Here is a 20,743-nt window from a genome sequence, read left to right on the forward strand (position 1 = left end):
GCCTCCTGTACCCACAAGGTCAGAACATCTCTATTTTGGTAAAGCAAGGAGCAGAAGCATAGTTCTGACATTTGCCAAAAAGCCTTTTGAAGTAAGGGCTGTTCTTAAAATGGCATGAAACTTGAAAACCACGAACTGCAGGTGACCAGCTACTTCTCTTGTGATGGGGATATTTGCTCGCACGTAGTGATTCCTTGATGTCTTGATACATGATTTTTGCATTTACCAAAAGGAAATGGGGGGAAAAAAAACCCACTTGTTGCTTTAAAAAAGTTGTACCCCATCTTTTCACCCCAGAATCCAAGTAAAAGGCTGTGGCCTTCACATAAAAGATATACAGCAGATTGTTTCATCAAAAGGAAACTAGTGACTTTGGCATCAGTTTCAGAATTTTATTAAAACCATAGGTTTCCATTCTGTACAAAACTGAGGAGCTTGCTTTTTTTTTTTTAAAAAAAGTATTAACCACATAGGAAATAATGCAGTGTAAGTGGTTTGTTGATAAAAATCTCTCTGAAAGCTATATACAGGATTAATACCACACAACTGTATTAATGTAGAGACTGTCAGCAACTTCAGCAATATATACAAACTACCCTTACACACATAAATATCTTATTTACAGCTAATAAATAACATCCAAAGCTAAATCATGTGTCCTCATGTACAAGAACCTTCACTATTTTGTATCCAAGTTCTGTATGTGTTTGTATTTGATCCTGTATTAAGAGCACACCTGTTCATTTTATTTCCAAAGAACTTAACTCTTAAGAGAAAATTGCAACAAAATGTGAAGTCTATAGGGAATAAATCATTATATTTATTTTTAAAGGTCTCAAATGCAGTGGCTCAATACTCAACCCCACCCTCAGTGACTCATCACATCTCTGCTGTAGTTTAAGGGTTAGGAAATCAAATGTGAGCAATTTCAGAGCTATTAATATTCCAACATATTGCACTGTTTAAGACTTTTATCCCCAAACATACTAGCAGCCACAGCTGGAAAAAACCCAAACTATGCACATAAACACATACAAGTTGATTTTGCTTTCAAGATTGGATGATATTGGAGAAATCACCACCTCCACACTGTCTTGCATATGCAGGAAAAGACTACAAAAACCAGCATCAATAGCTCACATTATACTTCTCCAAGTGTCTACCTTCAAGCCCTTCTGCCTCCCCGGTATTTTGTTTATCTTCCAGAAAGCTAAAAGAGGGCTACTGAACCTTTCAGAGCACTAGAAAAACTACGTTACTTAAAAAAGGGGAAGCAGAATGCCTTCAATATATCTACTTTTGGCAACTTGCAGCATGTCTAATTCAAGTGTTTTTCAGAGCGTTCATTCTTGTGCATCACACAATCAGGCTCCTTTTAACTACCACAGCTCCTTGCTGAATTCCACCTCATGTCAGAAAACCAAGCAGCTCCTAGGACCTAGCACTGTATCACAGCCAAGCAACAAACCAAGGTGGGTCACTTCCAGTCACAATTCCAGTACAGGGAAGCATGAGCATGCTTGTCACCTGTCAAGTGGATTCACTTGCACTGAAGACTGCATACAGCAGCCACTCAGCTGCATGACTGACATTCGGTGTCAAAGAGCAGAGAAACTGTCACAGTTTTGGCATACAGGATGCAAGCCAGTGGTGGGAAAAAAGTAAAAAAAAAAAATCCGTTTCCTGCAGTTTCTGGTAGCTCAATTCCTTTGCAGTTCCTTCTTCACATCATGTTGGAGGCTAGATGCTTTCATTTTCAAGAAATGAAAGCACAGATGAAAAGTTGAATGTCTGCATAGGACACTGGTATTGCTGTCTTCTACAACTGCTATTTATTCCAGGGTAAGCTGCATAGAAGTATATAGCTTAACAGATCATACCTATTGCTAAGCGGCACTGGCATCTACGCCCAGTAAAACACATTCATAACCACAAACTAGAAAATTCATCCCCATATTAAGTCAGTCCCTGACACCTTTTATTAATACACACAAAGGTGTTTTTTCACATGAAAAACCTACTCATTTGCTAAACACACACTTGAAGACAATGAACTCTAGCCACTGAACTGTCTGAAAATTCAGTTAGCCAAGCCAGAAAAAAACCTGTCCAGTTTCAGAAGACTCCTGAAAAGAAAGAAAAGCCAGGTACAGGGCTTTGCTTCTTTTCAATAAATACTACAAAATTGCTATAGAGGATTTGATGTCAAGAAACCTTGTCACAAGGCACCATGATTAAGCAAAACTACTTATTCCTTCCCAGCACTCAAGCCTTTGGCAAGTCGTTTTGCAGGTTTCTTTGTTTTTAAGTATTTAGATAATGTATCTTTATGGTTAGTAACTTTGTATGCTGAGACTTCCTTACAAGAAGTCTCCTAAGGTAGCTAGGAATAGCAGGCAAAAAGCCAGCAGCGGATAAATATTTCTATATATTTGGTTCTGAACATCCAGTCCACAGGGATGAACAGACTCTCCTCCTCCCCAGTGTGGAAAATATCCATTCTTGTCACTTAAGCAGATTCGTGAGCAGAATTTTCTTTAGAGGCTTTCTTGGCACTGGGTGGGGGAAAAAAAGAAAAAAGACAGATAAGGTGAAGAGAAAGATGTAAGATACTTGTTCCTTTTTGTCTTATTGTTGAGACTTAAGATTACAAAAATACTACTTAACAGGAAAATAAATTATGTGCTTGGACTTTTCCTGGCTGCTGCTTGATTTTACATGTCAGATACACACACAGAGCTCTCAAGGCCTCCCCAGGTCATTGCCCTGGAGGGAAAGTCAGCACACGTGCCTTTTTATGCAGAACTAGATCTCAGTCTAGAAGTGTCCCCATGAGACCTTTCACACATGGCAATTGCACTAAAATAAATATAAGCACTTCTCCAGCTCAAACTTAGTGGATAATGTCCAACTAAAGCTGGCCCCACATTTGAAAGTTTACTCTGGGTCAGAAAAATTATTGATCAAAAAATTAAAGTGCACCAAGGGCTATTAAACACAAAGACCCAATCTCTGATCCAAATCAGAGACACAAATCTCAGGAAGTCACTCACCTGACAGTTGCCAGCAGAACGCAGTGTGCCACGGAGAGCACCTGCGTATGCTGGCTCAGTTTCTGTACCAGCCTCCAAACGTGCTGCTGGCCAGCGAGGAGCGAGGGCTCTGGACTGACTCAGTATGGACATTTGGATGTTCTTCAATTAAGTGTAGGGCATCTTTAGATAGAGGCATGCTTTCCTCTCTGTGTTAGTGCCTTGTCTGTAAACCCTCTCTAGCAGTTGTTTATACTTAGCCACCGTGTGAATGCGAGAGGCAGTAACTTGTACTTGCTTTTCAGACATGCTAACAACCACACAACAAGATGGTCAGAGAACCAAATTAGGGGTTTCTAAGTTGCCAAAGTTGCCATAAGCAAACCTCAGGTTAGTCTGAACTGTGATGCTTCTGAAGTCTTGAGAAGTCTAGTGCACAATCAACTAAATCAGGAAGTTTTATTAGATCCTCCTGCTACCACTCAAGTTACCCCCAACCCAAAAACAATAGCGATCACTCATACCCTCCTCTCTTCCTGTTGACAGGCTGCTCCAAGCATTTCACGAATATTGCTGCCTCTTCTCCCTTACTGAGATGCGAGGTGCCATCTCGAGAACAGAACACCACCCTGTGGAATAAATATTGGACAATCACGTGACTGAGCCAGACGTCTCTTTTTAACCATAGGAACAGGACTGGTGCTTGGAAGCAGTCTTTCTACTTTGTCATGTGGGGCACTACTACTTTACAAGCCTGTGAGAAAACTATTTTTAAAAGAGAATCCTGTGACAAAAGAAGCACTTGCCGGTTTTTCTTGCACAGTGTATTATGCGTGGACCTCAAACTGTAGCCGTAACTTTTGCTGGTCCTTTGCATAAAATCTTCTTGTGGCTAAGAGCACAGAAGCTCTCTCTCAAAGTCTCTTGGATCTTTATTTACACCAGTCCTTGTGTGATTTTTTTGGTCAGGTGAATGATCTTGGAAGAAAGCCTTACTCCCTCAAATGTGTTTGCAAACAAAGTAGGTTGCCAATTCCAGCAAACCTGAGCAGTTGCTTTTCTATTTATCAGTACTTTCCCCACCCCTATATTTGTTCAGCCCCTATATTTGTTCAGCTCTGATAACTGTTCTTTGATCAAGTGACTGCCTTGTTTATTCAAAGAAGGACCATATTATTCACAATACTGTACATAGGACACGCACACTCTGTTCTGGGTCCATTTTCTGCTAACAGATCTCATGTCTAGTGAATATGAGTATTTCAAAAGATTCAGGTCAAAGCGGCTCTGTTCAGACTTTGCTGTTTTGACATTCATGCATTAGCAACGTCCTGCAACAGTCACATGTTTCAGTTTTCACCCACCATTCAGGTATTCAACTCCTACGAAAATCCACCTTAACGAAGCAAAGATTTCTTGTGCAAACGCACTTTTGGAAGGGTTTCTAAAAATCTCCTTCTAAGCATGCTCTTCGCAAGAAAACCTATGCAAATGTCCAGCGAGAGAAAAGGAGAGGAACTGCAAATAAAATGAGATGCTGGCTCATGGAGATCCTCTCCTGCGTAACCAACCTGAGGCACATGAGATAGTGGTATGCAAATGAATTGTGTGGGAGTAAAACTACAGATTGCAGATCCCAGTGGAAGCAAACAACTGAACCGAGCTAACAAATGCTGGTTTGATGCCACTGGAGCCCTGATTATCAGTGCTGCACCCATTTGTAACTGCTTTCCGTGTTTTGTCCCGCCCCACGAGATACCAGGAATCAGGAACACTGTCAATTAAAACTAATATCGCTTACAACAATCAAAACAAGTTACTTTTTCTGAGTTTCTCCTGACTTCACTCTGACTCTCTGGATGTCGAATGTAAAAGGAGTCCACCAGTCTGACCAGCTGAAGAAGGTGTCTTTCTCCCACTGCAGCTTCAGCATAAGCAGGTCACCAATGTCCACTTCTGTGTAAATCAGGAAGGAAAAGGTCTTGTTTGAGGAGACTTCAGGCCTGTGGGGAGGGGAATAAGGAAAAAGAAACAAAAAAAAGAGAACTGTTGGACAGAAAGAAAATCAAGGGGAAACAGAACCAGGACTTCAGGTACTTCAGAGAAGAAGGAAGCAACCTTCTCCATAGTTCTGATGGATGGCATAAGGAAAAAACACCTTAAGCTTTTGTAGAGGCACAAGGAAAAGCCTTCTGCAGCAAGGCTGGTAAAATCTCGGGACAGACTGCCAGGCAAGGGGTGTCTTCTCCAGTGCTGGTGGCTCTCAGAGAAGCCAGACAAGCACCAGCCAGGAACAGTTTAGGTTCCTCGGCATAGAAGACAGACTTTGGTGCTTTCCAGCCCCATTCCCTGCCAGCCCATGTGCAGGGATGGAAGCACAGACTTCTGCTTATTTGCAGAGCCGTGGAAGCAAATCCCATGTTGCCCTCAGCTTCTGCACTGAGGCCTTCAGACCCATCAGACAATTAACTCCAGGTTGCAGTCTGCTTTTAAGGAGCTTTAACACAGCTGAAACATGGCATAAAGATACTGAAAAGAGAAGAAAATGAGAAACCTGCCACACCAGAAAAATTCTTAGTAGGCTGAGCCACAGGTCAGACTTCATATTTCCACATTTCAGATCTCTTATCAAGAACAGCTTCTAGAGAGCTTAGATCATTAGCTTCAGCAGTGGATGCATCCCCTTGATCAAGGGGAAAGGCAGACTCTGAGATCCTGTAAGATTTCAGTAGCTGGAGCTAGAACGTTTTTCAGCTAGGGCTTTAACAGGTTTAGGTAGCCCCAACAGTACACTGCAGTTGTTTCTGTAGCTACTCACAGTGTGAAAGCGATGTTCTCACTCTCATCTAGAGTGCCATAGAGAGAGATAAGGAATGGCTGGTTTGTCTTGGTTGTATTAGTCTTCCCAAAGAAATGGATCTTGACCTGGTAATGAAAGACTGGAAGAACACAAAAGAAAAGGCCATTAGGAAAAAACTCAGCCTCCAAAGAGACCACTGGTGACAAAACCACTCAAAAACCCCCATGCAAATCCTAGGCTGGAATATGCCAACATCACTAAACTGAGGAGTTTAGTTCCCTGCAGGTATCCAGGGAACTATTTTTGTGAAGAGGTAAAGATCAGGGTGCAAAGGAATCACAATTAAAAAACACCTTTGCAGTTCTTGCAACTAAACCCTGCATTTAAGTTGACTGCCACTATAATAACCCCAGAGTCTGCAGTATCGCCTTCAAACCTGTTATAAATGTGTAACACTTGCCGTTCTCGACTTGAAATAAGTAAGCTGTGCCCTCCTCATACAGGAGCCTTGATGAAAAAAATTCGACCCACTGATACTGCAGATTAAGCACCAAATGCCAACAAAACACTAGTCCTGCAGCAGTTCTAACACTGCAGGAATCTGCCCTCTGATTGCTGGTCCATCACACAATGCACACAATCAGCATACAATGTGGTACAGTCAAAGCTAGGCAGGAAAAAAGATAAAGTAGTAACATCCAACTGAGAAGCTATTTCCCCTAGCTGAAAGCCTTCCAGTTCTTTCCGGCAGTTTCCTTCTCAGACCTACCACTGGGGCAATGGGAATCAAGAAGTGCTGTGATATTTTAACATGGGCTGGTGCTCCTCTGGCAAAGGCACTACAAAAGGCACAAGTCTGATGGTTGCACATCTTTAAAGAAGTTGCTCATCAGGCTGAGCTCTGCTGATTATTTTCCCAGGAGTAGGAAAAAATTCATTTGGATGAAAAATACTGAAAAAATTTGGAAGACTCAGTTGTTCCAAGTGACGGGACTGCAGAGTAAGTCTTCTTGATTTTGCTACTTAGAAACTTGTTACAAAATACCTTTCTTTTTGTATTCTATCCCCCACCTCCAGGACTTGAGTAAGATGACACTTTTTCTGAGACTGTACTTTAGCTTGCACTTAATGGCAAACTGCAGGCAAGCTTCACCCCTGCTCACCGCAAGCACCACAGCAGCAATATTGTCATCTGCAGCACGCACTCACCCTGACACACAGCAGAGCAAAAGTACCAGTCTTGCTCTACACTAAGCAAGCAGGACCTACCTTTATAGGGCATCTGAGCACGGGTCTTCAAGTACATTTTGGTGTTTCTCTTCGTTCTCACTCTGTTGACCTTGTAACCCAAATTGTTGCAGCGGTTCTTCCGGCAGCTCAGGCAGAGACCCTTCTCAAAGGCCTCCTTTGTGTTGCAGCGGTAGGCCATGCTGGGCTTTTCTTCGTAGAGGAGGGAGTCAATGAAGAGGTGGATGGATCGTTCATGGGAGCATTTCACCAGCTGATCCACATCTTGAAGGAACAAAAATGTGTAATAGGTATGCACATGTGCATATAATGATATAAACCCCTAAACAATGCTGTCAACAGGCACAATCCACTATGCCAGAGCTGGGCTTTATAGGGTGACTTTTAAAAGCACTTAAAAGAACAAGTTCCTGAGCCTCTCAGAGATCTTTGCTTGCAGGAAACCTGCAGGCTATTGAAGATCTCCCTTTGGATGTCATACTATTTGTTTCAGAGCAGCCTCACCTGCAAAGCCTTTTTCAGCAATCAGACGGAGTGCTTCTCCCAAGTTGCAACCTGGCTGGAAACCTCCACCATTAGGATAAATATCAATGTGTCCAACAGGCTTCTGGATCCCAATGCTGCGGTCTGGAGAGCCTCGAGTGTAGGTGTGTAGGACATCCACAAAGTCAGCATCATCCGGGGAGAGGCGGGTGAGGGCATCAGCATACTCAAAGGTAGGACCAGCTGGATCCAGCCCTTTGTGGGGCAAACCACAAAGAAAAACTGAGATTATTGTCTGCCAAAGACACTGACAGTGATAACAAATGCCAAACTCAGCTACCATGCTGGGCTGGAGTATTGCATATGGTGTTGGTGTCACTGCAGACATTACAGTGGGATCATTTAAGTAGCATTCATGTATACAGGAGAATCAAATACACTACCTTGAAATGCTGTCACTGTTTAAAAAATAAGGTATATGTAAACATATGTAAAGAAGCCCAGATAACTTCCTCACAGCTGTAGCATTTCCAGTGGATGGAAGAAATAAACTAGCAAATATTTTCTCAATGTCTTCCTCTCTTGTCAAGAATTGTAAAATTTCTATCTGAAGTGTCTGAAGTGTGGAAAATGTCTTGCTGCTAACTCCCTGCTACGGGAACAAGTGGGAAACATAAACAAGAGCTTCACTGCCTACATGCCTAAGGGGAAGGGGATTATTATGGTAAACTGTCAAGCTGCAGCAACACTGACATCAAGAACACCCAGAACTATTCTGCCAGTGAACAAGTACTATCTCTTCAATCCAGACAACTACTTGAGAGATGGCTGAAGGCAGAGCTGAAGGGACATGTCTTTTCTGCAGCCCTCAGCTGGGGACAGGCACCTGGATTGCCCACCCCTGGTTAGCCTCACCCAGTCTGAGCTGCCTCCCCCTCTCCTGTGAGGGCTTCAGGGACCACATCCCATCACTCCCTGTGCTCACAGGTGATGCCACTTTCCCAGGGAGAGGTTCATCCTGGGTACCGAGGGCAACCGTCAGGGCATAACAGAGGGCTACCAGTATTTGTGTGATTCGGCAGCCTCAGTGAAAGCAACAAAGCTGCAGCTGAGAGAAAGGAAGGGTAGAGGGACTACCGCTTTGGCCTCCAGATTTTAATCTGCCACCTCTCAGGAGTCAGCCTTTCCTGATGCAACTGCTGCCTAGCCCACTCCCCAGCACGCCTGTGGATCTGGGATCACAACCAGGCTCAGGTGAAAGGGCAAAGGCTGCCAGGAGGAAGGGAGCTAGGCTCCCATCTGAATTCCGCTCCCAAGCTCTCTCAGCAGCGAAGACACCACAGATGAGTGATTTTCTTAGCCTCATTTGCTGATGCTGGCATTTCCTTTGTCACTGAGATCAGTGCTAGGGGCTCAGCTCTCCAGGTGCTGGACTGTAAGCCAGCCCCAGAGTGGCCATGCACCCTGCCTTGTCTAGCACACTTCTCAGCCTCCAAAAATCACCCTAAGCAGACATCTAAGCATGCACAGGAACAGGGCAAGCATATGTATACTTCCCTCCCCTTCCCAAAACCCTCCCAGTATTATTTTCAGCCTAGAATATTACTTGAGCCTGTTAGGATTCATTTTTTTCAGTAACCCACAGTGGATCTCTTCTGATTATCCGTCCCGTCTCCCTTTGAGCCCATATAAGCTTCTTGCATCTGCAGCATCCCATGGCAAAGAGCTCTGCAGGTACTACACCCACTGCAAGAGGATCTACCTCCTGTTCTTTTTGAACAGCTCCCACCTGCTGCAAGGGATGACCACTTGGATGAAGACAACCAGCTGAAGTTCTTGTGCTGCAAGAGATACTGTGACCTTCTCCAAGCCATGGATTTGGCCAGCCTTGACTACATCCCCCCCAACTAGTCTCTTTTCATGGCCGATGAATCCCTGCCTACTCATTTCTTGTGCAGAAGCAGATCAAGGCTTCTCACTCACCACCTTTGTTGTTCTTTTCTGAATCTTTTCCAGTTCTACCACAGAAATATCAGCCCTGCTGATTCAATAAAGGATGAACACATAACCTAAGCACTGCCAACAAGCAACAATTATTCTGGTGATTTTCCAGAGGAACATAATATTTCAGCATGGAAGAGACAGGACTCTCCACTCTACAACCACAGGTTTTCTTACCAGTAATTCTGTTCACCTTCTTCTTGGTCAAGCTCCCAGCAATCCCAGCAGCATGAGCACCTAGACTGTACCCCAGCAAGTGCACATTGTTGAGAGGATAATTGAATTGCTCCTGCAGAAGAGTGATTTGTTTAAAGTTTGAAGTCAAATGGAAAAACATCAGAAGACACAAGGGAAAATGTTTGTAAACACTGGGATTTCTCTTTGAGCCATGAATAACAGAAGAAACACTAAATACAATTAACCTAGTTTTGTGCCATACTAGGTCATTTGAGTTAACTAACTTAAGGTAAAAATCTAAGCAGAGAGGAATGCAGAACGAAGGACAGAACACAGGGCTGTGTATTATATCAAAGGTTTTCAGCCACCTCCTCCCCACCAGTTTCTGGATCTCCTAAGTATTTCCCAAAGGCAGGGCAGACTTCTGTTTCCCAAGGGCTGCCTGCTGCATAATATATAGGAATCTGTCTTTCATAGCTACCTCTCACAGAGCCTTCAGAAATACTGTAGGCTTACAGGGCTCTACAGACTACAAGGTGAAGTTTCTGGAATGCACTATAAAAGGCCTCCTCGTGTAAGAGAACCATTAAATTCAAGCTGGGATTTTACCAGTCCAGCAAAAGTACTATCTGCAACAGCTTAACTCCATCTACTCAATAGATTATTAACACAGCTGCATCATTGCCGTTTTGTCTCCTAGGACATTATGTACAATGCGAGACATGTGACTACAAGTCTTACCTCCATCCAGTCAATAAACATAGCGACATCCTTTCCCACCAGCTTAGTGTATGCAGCGGACACTGGGTAGTGCTGCTGAGCTCGAATTAGCCAGTCCACCACAATGACGTTTGAATCAGGTTCCCTCTTGTATAGAGCATCCACCAGCTTCGGGACCCAACTTTCATACATTCCTGTCACCTGTTGGGGTTTTTTTTAATTAAAAAAGGAGATACCTTAATATTATCTGTGGTGTATAGACACCTCAGCTGACATATCTAGCAAAGTTTATCAGAAGTGTGGTTAAAAGGGATATTCCTCCCCTTTCTTCTTACCGTCCACCCATGGATCACCACAAACGTTTTACTGGTATGGTTGAAGTTGCACTGTGCCAGGCTGTCCACCTGCCCAGGAACCAGGTAGCAGACATCCTCATCAGGCTCTGCAGGCGTCCGTAAGGAAAATTTGCTCTCAATTCCCTCGAAATTGGTCTCAGCTTCTGCTATGCAAGAGCACAGGAAACATACAGCAGTGTTTTAGGACTATTAAGAAACAGTTCAGCAGTCACAGGTAGGATGTTGGAGAGGTATCAGGAACAGTCAAGAGATGGGACATGTGTTTTTCATTTCCTACAGCACTCCTTTTGCACCACAACGGCCACGTAAAGAGGAAATCAAAGGGTGAAAATTGCTCCCCGTCCGAGGTCCTGCTAAAACAGTGAGAATCTGGCCAGCTGTCAGAGGTATGAATTCCTTTTAGGAGTCAGTATTTCCCCCATTACATTATTAACGGGAAACCTGTGAATTACCACAGCAGTGCAGAAAACTGCACAGGACAGTCATAGAGAGTACATGCAGGAAAGCAGCAAATTCCTACCATACTATTACATACTTTGGTGGTGCAACTTCCACATCACTTCATCAATAATCACTACCTAACAAGGCTCCTTGTAGCACCCAGTAGTTGCAGTGCATTAAAAATAAGAGCTGCCAAGTCACCACTGTTTTACAAAATGCTAGTTTTAACTTTTAACCAACAAACAGCAGGTGAGAAGATGAGACACCCATTAAAGAAACTGAACTAGCAAAGCAGAAGCCTGTATTTTGAAGGCAGTATTTTTTCAGATCATCTGATAAGCAAAACTGCAGAAAAAAAAGTCTTCCTCTGCCTGAAGCTATTTTGAATCCAGGGTGGGAGGGAGGTGAAGCCCATGTACTGGTGGTAATAAAGCATGTGATGGCCTGAAAAGATCACTTCTTAGAGAGCTCCCTCCAGCTCCAGAACATAAGTTTTCCCTTTGTTCCTGCCAAGGCAGAGAAGTGACTTCAGGCTTCATGCTCACTACTTCCTTTGTCTGGGAAGAAACTTAAATGCCTCCTCTTTTTACATCTGATTCAACACTTAAGTACCTCTATGTCCAGCAGACCTTGTAATTAACTGTGGACTTAAACTCCAATGCTTTTCAAAAATCCGGCCCTACTTTGGCAACTTGTGTTTAGCAAATATTGACTGCCTGTTTTCCAAGTGCAGCTGAACTCAGGCCAGCTCTGTCCTGCTCAGTGTTGTGTTTCCTGGCATCATGACCACCAAGCTTTCACAAACTCCTAAACACACATTAATGAATGGCTCAAAGCCACCATAGGGAATGCAAAGGGACACGGTGAGGACCTCATGCCAGACACACAAAACAGATTTCCACTCCCCTTCTTTTTCCCATTGCAGAGAGGTTTTCTGTGATAACTGGTAGATTTGTATTTCTCCGTCTCCTCCACTCAGAGGCGATGAATAATGAACTATTAGTTTTTTTCTAAAACTTAGTTTTTCTGGTCTTCTCATTCAAGCTACCATACTCAACAGGGCACTGACTTATGCCCAACCTCACTCAGCCCTCAGGTAGCTGTATAAAGTCTGGGAGGTTCCTGCTGTGCTTGGAGGGCCACAGAAATCAGGGTCTAACCTCTTGTGTGAGGTATAAAACCAGGCTGGCAACAAATGCTCGTGTACAAGCCTCGGAGAGACTGCCGTCATCCGCAATCAATGGCTTAACATTGCCCGAGTTCATCAGGACTTCTCACTTGCTGAAAGCAAAGCACATGCAGGGAAGTAACAAGAACTGTTCACTGAACAGAGGCAGTGCTCAGCTTTAGGTTTTGACCTTGACTGCGCTAGCTGGCTAGCTAATCCAGGATAATTACACTGAGGGCCCCCTTCCTGCCTCCTTCCCCCTAAAGAAGGGATAAAGTTTATGAAAAACACCTTTCTCCAAACCAGTAGAAGTATTCACATAATGGTGAATATAAGACTTTACCTACTGAAAGTAAAATTTACCAAACTAACTAAATGCTGATCTTTCTCAGAAGTTGCCCCTTTCTTATATTTTTGCACATTCAAAACTTCATTTTCTCACCGAGAGAGTACAAAACGCCTTTCTGAAACAAGTCTTTAGACTTACACTATTTACTTTTTAGCCAGAAACAGTCCCAAAAGCTGATTGGTTAAATTTCAACTATAACTTTTCACTCAGCAGTGAATCAGTAAAACCTTGAAAGGACCAAGAACAGCTTTCAACTGTAAGGCATACAATGCAAGGACTTTCAATTCCTGCCCAGCACAGGAAGGCGAACAAGAATAGTCCACCTGCTCACTAGTTAATAGTGCTTCCTTCCAGACTTAGATACCATTTCCCTTCTGAATTAAACTTGCCTGATAATCATCCAAAATCTAAATTAAATTGATATCCTGTCTTGTAGTGTGTTTTCAATTACAAACACATGCTAGAATTTGCATATAAGTTCAGATTGCATGTCTTTTGGAAATAAGCTTGTAATAAACTAAATTTACAGTTCTAAGTGCACCGTACCTAAAGATGCACTTAAAGTGCACCAAACTTAGAAAGATTGAAGTACAGTGGCACCTACCACTGAAGATGTGCAAAGTGCTTCATAAATACTCGTATGTTTCAGCCTAAAAATCTTTGGGTGGGACCTAATGACATAGGAGCACTGAGATGCAGTTACTACCAGGAAAGCAGCAGCTGCAAAGCAACAGCCCATGAGTTAGGGAAGTGGCAGAAGGCCACTCTGCTCATTTAGCTATGTTGTACAAGGAACTAGAAAGCCAGAAGAAATTATTGTTAGCATCTTTTATGCTCACAAAAAGTGTCACATTGTCTAATGTCCACATATGCTCAGTTCCCAACAGCAAGATACCCTCTGGATGAGGGAAGTGTGTGTGGTGGGGTTTGTTGCAGACTTCTTAATGATGTGCTCATTAAGAAGCTATCCTCAAAGTTTGCCTGAGTTAGGCTTTGCAAATTCTGTATGGCTCAGAGCATAAGACAACTTGTCTGCACCTCATGTTGTACTGCGCACATGCCGCAGTACCACCTCACTTCCCACTTCCTGCGGATTAAATTGTAGAAATACAGTACAGACGTACTTAGTAGTATGTACACACTCACCACACATACTGACATCTATAGGTACCATGCTTTAAAACTGCAGCAGAGAAGCTACAAAGCATATCACTTCAGAAAACTAGCATTTCCCACTTCTACTTTTGTACCTCATGAAGTATCTTGGTCTATTTAAAAAAAAGATTCAGAACCAAACTTTGTCATGCATAGACTTTTGTCACAGACCTGTTCCTCATAGATTTAAAGTGAGAAGTCTCCTTGAATCGTGTCCTAACTGAGCTAGTCAAACAGTTGGGTCTCATTCTTACAGCTTTACACAAAGCCAAAGAAATGCAGAAACAGTCAATTTTCATACACTCTCACCACTGGTAAGTTAATGATGTGTTCTAACCGAAATTAATTAAACCAGGGAAAACCCAGAAATGGGGAGTCTCCAGCATGTTTCTGAGAGGTGGACAGAAAGTTACCTGAATTTGCATCAGGTTTTACATAATGTAGACATAGAAATTAGATATAAATAAATTTATGTGCATCCATACTGAGACACTGAGGTAGTTTTTAGTGACAAGAATGCAAGTCCATTTCTAAACAAGGCCTTGAAGAGAAGCAGACCTGGAGGTAAAAATGTGTAGACAAAACAAATCCATGCTTTTGCTAAAAATCACTTTCCCAGGCTTAGTTCAGCAGAGGTATAAATGCATGTGTTCTGTATTGCAAAAGCTTCCAGGCGCACAGTTGCAAATACAAGCCCCCATTACAAAATAAAGTCTTCTGGCCACTGCTCTGTGCTTACAGTTAACAAGGTGACCTACAAACAGGTTATTTAGGGAACTGGAAAAGGGAGCTGAATTAAGAATTAAGCCACCAATTTCAGACCCGAGGTGGCTTTTCTAACAGCCTACAGGCTGCGTTGCCAAACTCCATCATTTTATCATGCTCCGCAAACTTTCTGATGCTTCTCTTACACTTCCACTTACATAATCTCAGTTTTTATATTTTAAAAAAGCTGTCCTGTATGTCAAGGCATAGAGAACTGTAGAACTCAGAAGAAAGTCAAAAAAAAGCTTAGAAACTGGGAAAAGTCAGTAGTTTCATTTTCCTGTTTAAACCCTGTGACACTTTGGATTTGCAATTTGTGAAACTCCATTCAGTTATGCAGTCCTATCAATTTTGAAAGCATCCCACTGACTTTAAGCATTCTGACACAGTACAAATACGAGTTTACACACTAATCAAGAGAATTCAGCTTCAAGTTTCCTTCATGAGAAGCCCAAGGAGACCTGGCAACTGATTTTGATGAAGAAAACTGTTTATCACTGGTCAGCTGGGTGGAGAATGGGAGTTTTGAGGAAGTAACAGCACCTGGAATATTAATCAAAAGTTAAACTGCCCACATCAGACACAGGATGCCAGATATGATAACAATGCATTTGCCAGAATCAGTGCACATGAACTATGTTTTTAAAAAGGGAATCTTTGATAAACAACAATTTCCTAGTGTTAAGTACACAGAAATGGAAATACTATTAGCTAGGTGCAAAGATCGTTTGAAATTATACTGCTAGACTGTGTAAACTCAAGCCCACACAGACATGCACATACACAGCAGCAAACATCTGCAAGTAACACCAAACATTTACATAAACAGCTGGAGTAAACTGGAATAATTCTTCGCTCAGCTGATAAGCAGCATTAGGATCATCCACCAATCAGTCATATTGAATTCTGAAATGAGTTCTGAAGCAAACTCATGGTCAGCTGTAAAGAGGCTGCATCACAGAAATTGTTATCGTTTAATTTGATCTACACTATGAATTGAAAGCAGACTACAGTGTGTTGCAATCCCATGAAATCTACCCCACAAGTCAGGTTATTGTTTAACTTTGCTGTAAAGAAATCACAACTTCAAGCTTATTTATGTCTTCCTTAATGGCAGAGCCCTGAGAGTATGTTCTCCTTCACTTCCCAGGCAGAGTCAATGGAAAGAGCAACACCTCTGAAAAGCAACTGGGCCCAAGTTCAGATGCTGAGCAGGGACCTCCCAGCTCAAGTCCTGCACCTGGCAAAACGAGGGCAAACTGCTGTTCTTGCACTGTGCACATGGGTGCTCGCCCCTCTCCAAGGCACTCCCTGTCAAATAGATCCTTACTCAGCTGCAGCTGGGAGGCTTGTAACTCAATCCAGCAGAGCTCTTGCCATCCATCAGTCCCTCTGGGATATCTGGAATTAGCCCAAGACAATAAAATGCAATCACTGTGAGACTTTGCAGTAATATGGAAGAAAGGATGCATGAAAAAGCCATACCATGCAAGTACTTCCTGCACAGAAGAGACTCCAGCAAACTTTTAGGAGTGCTAGTGCTCCTGCTATTCTCCAGCACACTTTTGATGCCTGACAGCCTCACCTCTGTGCCTTCTCAGAAATGCATTGTTTCTGGAAAGGTCATGCCACAGCTGCCCTGGTAGGTCCATCCCAAAAGCCAGCAGCTCACATCACACAACAGTGTAAGTCTGCTGTAACCCCTGACTTTGGATTTACACTGGTAAAAATAGAGATCAGAATGTATTCCTAGTAATGTTTTTATCTTTTCCTGGAACACCAATGTTATCTTCACCTAGAATATCTTTTTCTATGCTGTTTATTAAATACTCTGGATTCCTGAAGGGCTGGATCATGCATTTTCCATGGTTTCAAAACATCTTTTTACTGTGGTGTGCAAGAAATAGTGCAGGACTGCAGGCTTGGATAGCTTTAGGATGATCGCACAACCTGTTTTCATGTAACCTGTTCCTAAGGAGAAAGAATGTAATCATTAGGAAGTCTGTGGCAAATCAATTCCTACAGGGATGAAAGCTTGCTCTGGGAAGATAGTTATTTTACTGTATGAAACTTGGATACTATGATGAAAACTGCTTTTGATTGCCTCTGATGGCACAAGATTGGATTCAAAGCAAGAATACATTCCTTTGGCTGTGCCCTAGCACCCCATCCTCTTACTTTTGAATACTTCAGCTTCCTTGTACACAAAGGAAATAACAAAGGCATCCTCAGTGAAAAAAGCAGCCGTTTCCATATTCCATTTTAGTATCACACAGCAGCTCTAAGAGCTACAGCCACATTTTCTTCTAAGGCTGTGGACATTTAAAGATAGACATTATGTGTGGGAGATTAGTGTAAGAAAGTAAGACTGTGACAGGGCACTGCTAACATAAGTTTAAGGAGTCGTGGTCTCCTAAAACTAGTCTCTTTGCTCATTAAAGCTGCAATCATGTTGTGATTAACCGAGAGAGCATTAATGAACATCTAATAGTCAACATTCACACATGTTCCACTTCCTCTAGCCTGGGGGTTGCCTATGCACAAATGCAGGTACAATCGGTGTAGTGTAAGTACAATCATATATGTATATACAGACACTGTGAGAGTATACCCCTCTGTTCACTTTTTCCCTAATGGATTCTGCTGCATTAAAGGCAGTAACTAAAACCCAAACACATTTATCATGACACTGATGAAACTCAGCTTTGCCTTCGACAATTCGGACCAAGAACCATAGGAAGTTGGGATGCAGGGCTCCCATGGGATGGGTGAGTCCCATGCACAACGGAGGGCCCTGGCCCTGCAGGGAGCCAAGGGACCCTACCGTGGTGCTACCGCTGTGCCAGTCCACTTCCAGCAAGGGACTCTTGAAAGCCACCTTGCTCCTGGGGAAAAAACACATCCCAAACCTCCACAGCCCGTGCCATCAGCCCGGCCCGTTGTGCCTGCGCTCCGGACAGGGAACTGGCTCCGGGTCTGCCCTAACAAGACGTAGGTCCCCCCAACATCGCTCTCCAGCACCTTCCAAGGCAACCCCACGCCACCCAGGTCCCGCAGCATCCCCAGCACCCCGGGAGAGCCTTGCAAAGCTAAGTTGCAACTCCCCTTTGCCGCCATGCCGGCGACATTTCCCCTGCACCCACCTCCCCCATCCCCCCAAAATGCAACAAGCACGCCCGGCAGCTCCCGTGCACCCCCCGCCGTGTGCGAGCCCCGGACTCCGTCCAGGCTACCCGCCCCCCGCACCGCCCCCTCCCCGGGCCGGGGACTTACCGCTGGCAGCGGCCGGAGGCGCGCCGAGAGCAGCCACCCAGCGCAGGCAGAGGCAGACGACAGCCAGAAGCGCCTTCCTCCCCATCTCGCCTCCTCTCTCCCTGCGCTCTGCCGCGGCAGAAAAGTTTCGGTGCGAGATTAAAAAAAAAAAAAAATTAAGTTTTTGTTTTTTAAAAAAAAAAAAGCAACTGTAGCACAAAAATAAGCAATGACAATGAATCACTCTCTGAGCGACACCCCCGCACCACCAACCCAACCCTCTACCACCAGCGCTCCCTGCCCGGGCCCTTATGTCCCCGCCAATATGCAAATATGCAAATGAGACCCCACACCCATTGGGCGCGCGCAGCGGGGCGGGGCCGGCGCTGCCCGTAGGGCGGGCGGGGTGGGGGGGCCGAGCCGCTCCCGCGGGGCGCCGCGACCCTGGCCGGCCCCGGGACAGCGCGGCCCCCGGCGGGGCACGACTCGGCATGGCACCGTCCGGCACGGCACGGCTGGGCTTGGTATGGCCGAGAGCCGTGAGCTCAGGCAGCGTGCATCAGTGTGCACAGACCCCACGGCTCTGAGCCCTCGGGCCTGGCTCCCTCTGCCCACCCGCATCTGCCCCAGCTCAGCCCTCTCCCCGCCACGCTGTGCCTCGGCATCCCTGCCCGCACAGCCAGGATGAGGCCCCACCACTCTCCCCTTGGCCCTCCCTGCCTTTGGCGACCTAGCTCCGCTGTGCCTCAGATAAGACCTTCCTTCTCATCCATGCTTTTGCACCAGGAACTGCTAACTGCATTTTCATTTCAGTGCCTGCAAAGGGCCTTCTGCTGTTCCCTTGAAAAACCTTTGCTGAAACCTTGTTTTGCCAGCACTCAAGGCGATACAAGTTTGGAGCGTAAATTAATTTGCTGGAGATTGCATCTGTACTCTGGAGAAATGCAAAGTTGCCTCTGAGCTTTTCAACTCTCTCTGCCCTCCTCTCAGCAATATGGTTTGCAAGCAGCTTTGCGTCGGTGGCCACTGGGTGAAAGATCAGTTATGTAAGGACATGTAATAGAGAAATATTAATAATAAGACCAGTTTTCATTTCACTGTGCAGTGTGTTGTCAAAGGCCCGGCTTCATAAAGAAGCTTATGACACTTAGAGGGAATGAGGACTCCCTGGGTTTTGCAATGTGAAGCAAATGGGATTCACTTTCAGCGTAACTGATTCTTCTCAGCCCAGGCACCTGAGGAGGCTAAAATATACCGGGTTCATATTAGCGAGGCTATTCAATAAGAGGTTGCTCAAGTGTAGCAGAACTGGGTCACTTTTGCAACGTTAGATTCCATTAAAAGACCAGTAAGATCTGTAAGTGAGAATACATCTCCCCCAGGACACAACTTGAAGTTCCTCTACCACCAGCCCCTATTTATATCCAAAAGGCATTGGAAGAATTTAATGAGGGTGCAAACTGATCATGCTGAGACTTTCTTTCCTACTGAGACAACCGGGGCAGCAGGATCAGGGAGGGGGGTTAAAGCAGCGGGTGAGGCAGTAGGAGAGGGTGGGAGTCAGAGGCGGGGGATAGGAGGTGAGGAGGCTGTGGGTAAGGAGAAAGACCAGCCTTCCTCACCAGAGGGTGGTAGCGGTGTGAGCAGGGAAAAACACAGTTTGCACTGCAGCTTGCTAAGTGTCGAGCATATCCTCTGACCAATGTTTGAGACCCTCTCATCAAAACAATAGCAAGAATTTTCTTGTCTTTTTTTTTTTTCCGAAGTGTGGACAAAACAATACATTTTCTTTTGATCTAATTTAGTTGAAACTCTATAGTGTAATTTCCCTCCTAGAAATCCGCCTGACTCTATCTAGGTTCAGACATCCTTCCCAGAAAATTCCAGTCCCTGCAGGCAACATTTGGCAAACTAAAAGAACAAACAATTTAAAGCAAGCTGCTGTAACGGAGATTGTCAGGCCCCCTTAATCACAGATGATGCTACCAACCCAGTCAGAGCAAAACAGAGCATGAAGACTCCTGATTTGCACAGCTACATCCATGGCTACTGCAGCAAAAACTTACGTTACAATATGACTGTGGGAAGACAACTAGTACAGTTTTAACTGGTAATAGATTAAGCAGGTAGAAAAGAGCAGTGGCAATGCTTGGCAGGCCAGCCCTGGATGGACTGCTGGCCCCCACTAACCTCTGCTAATCCACAGGCTGTGATCAAACTTTCAGTTCATTCCCAATACAGATAGTGAAACCCATCAATAGCAAGGGCAAGCAGCAGATTTACAAACTACTGAGAATAAAATCTAATTTGCTACACTGAAAATGCTTGTTTGCATAATGTTTTGTTCCTTCTCATGCCCATGCCTCATTGTAAGACATAATCTGAAAGAGTTATGCAAAGTCTCCACCTAAAACAAAGAAGGAAAATTAAAACCACAACACTAAAAGAAAACTTTCAAGTGATGAAAGAAAGCGGGGGAGGGATAATTCTGGTTTCTCAGATCTTGAATAAGTTGCCTAAGTCTGTTGTAAGCTCAGCTGCAAAATAATCTGAAATAGGTGGGACCTCATGAAGGCAGAATGTGTCCCTGAACACTAAATGATGTGCAGTTGCACCAGTCTGACACAGCACATTTTCCAACATTTAAAAACTTTCTTTCCCTTGTAGATAATCATGATCGGATGGAGAAGCAGCTTCATGGCATCAACTCAGTGTGCTTCAGTGCAATCATTAACTGGATTTGAGTTTTGCTTCCTCTGTAAAATACATAATCCTATAGGGGAAAGCAAAGCTCTA

At 44.1% G+C, this 20,743-nt stretch overlaps 1 protein-coding gene across 4 annotated transcripts; it reads right to left on the minus strand.

Moving 5' to 3' along the window:
• Nucleotides 1-378: 378 nt before the first annotated feature.
• Nucleotides 379-18,145, minus strand: LPL (lipoprotein lipase). 4 transcript variants are annotated; one of them, XM_050912655.1, is made up of 11 exons: nt 17,989-18,127; nt 14,234-14,241; nt 10,797-10,957; nt 10,483-10,662; nt 9,742-9,853; nt 7,585-7,818; nt 7,102-7,344; nt 5,851-5,971; nt 4,853-5,035; nt 3,557-3,661; nt 379-2,555 (listed from the first exon to the last, which is right to left on the minus strand). In XM_050912655.1, exons 1-11 carry the CDS (start codon nt 18,051-18,053, stop codon nt 2,510-2,512), a joined length of 1,458 nt encoding a protein of 485 aa, XP_050768612.1. In that variant the 5' UTR covers nt 18,054-18,127; the 3' UTR covers nt 379-2,509. The 4 variants fall into 4 exon arrangements, with proteins under 4 accessions (XP_050768612.1, XP_050768615.1, XP_050768614.1 ...); XM_050912658.1 differs by lacking the exon at nt 14,234-14,241 and having other exon boundaries at nt 10,797-10,960; nt 17,969-18,145; XM_050912657.1 differs by lacking the exon at nt 14,234-14,241 and having other exon boundaries at nt 10,797-10,963; nt 17,969-18,145.
• Nucleotides 18,146-20,743: the final 2,598 nt, after the last annotated feature.

Source organism: Gymnogyps californianus, chromosome Z, assembly GCF_018139145.2.
Source record: "Gymnogyps californianus isolate 813 chromosome Z, ASM1813914v2, whole genome shotgun sequence".
NCBI classification, from domain to species: Eukaryota; Metazoa; Chordata; class Aves; order Accipitriformes; family Cathartidae; genus Gymnogyps; species Gymnogyps californianus.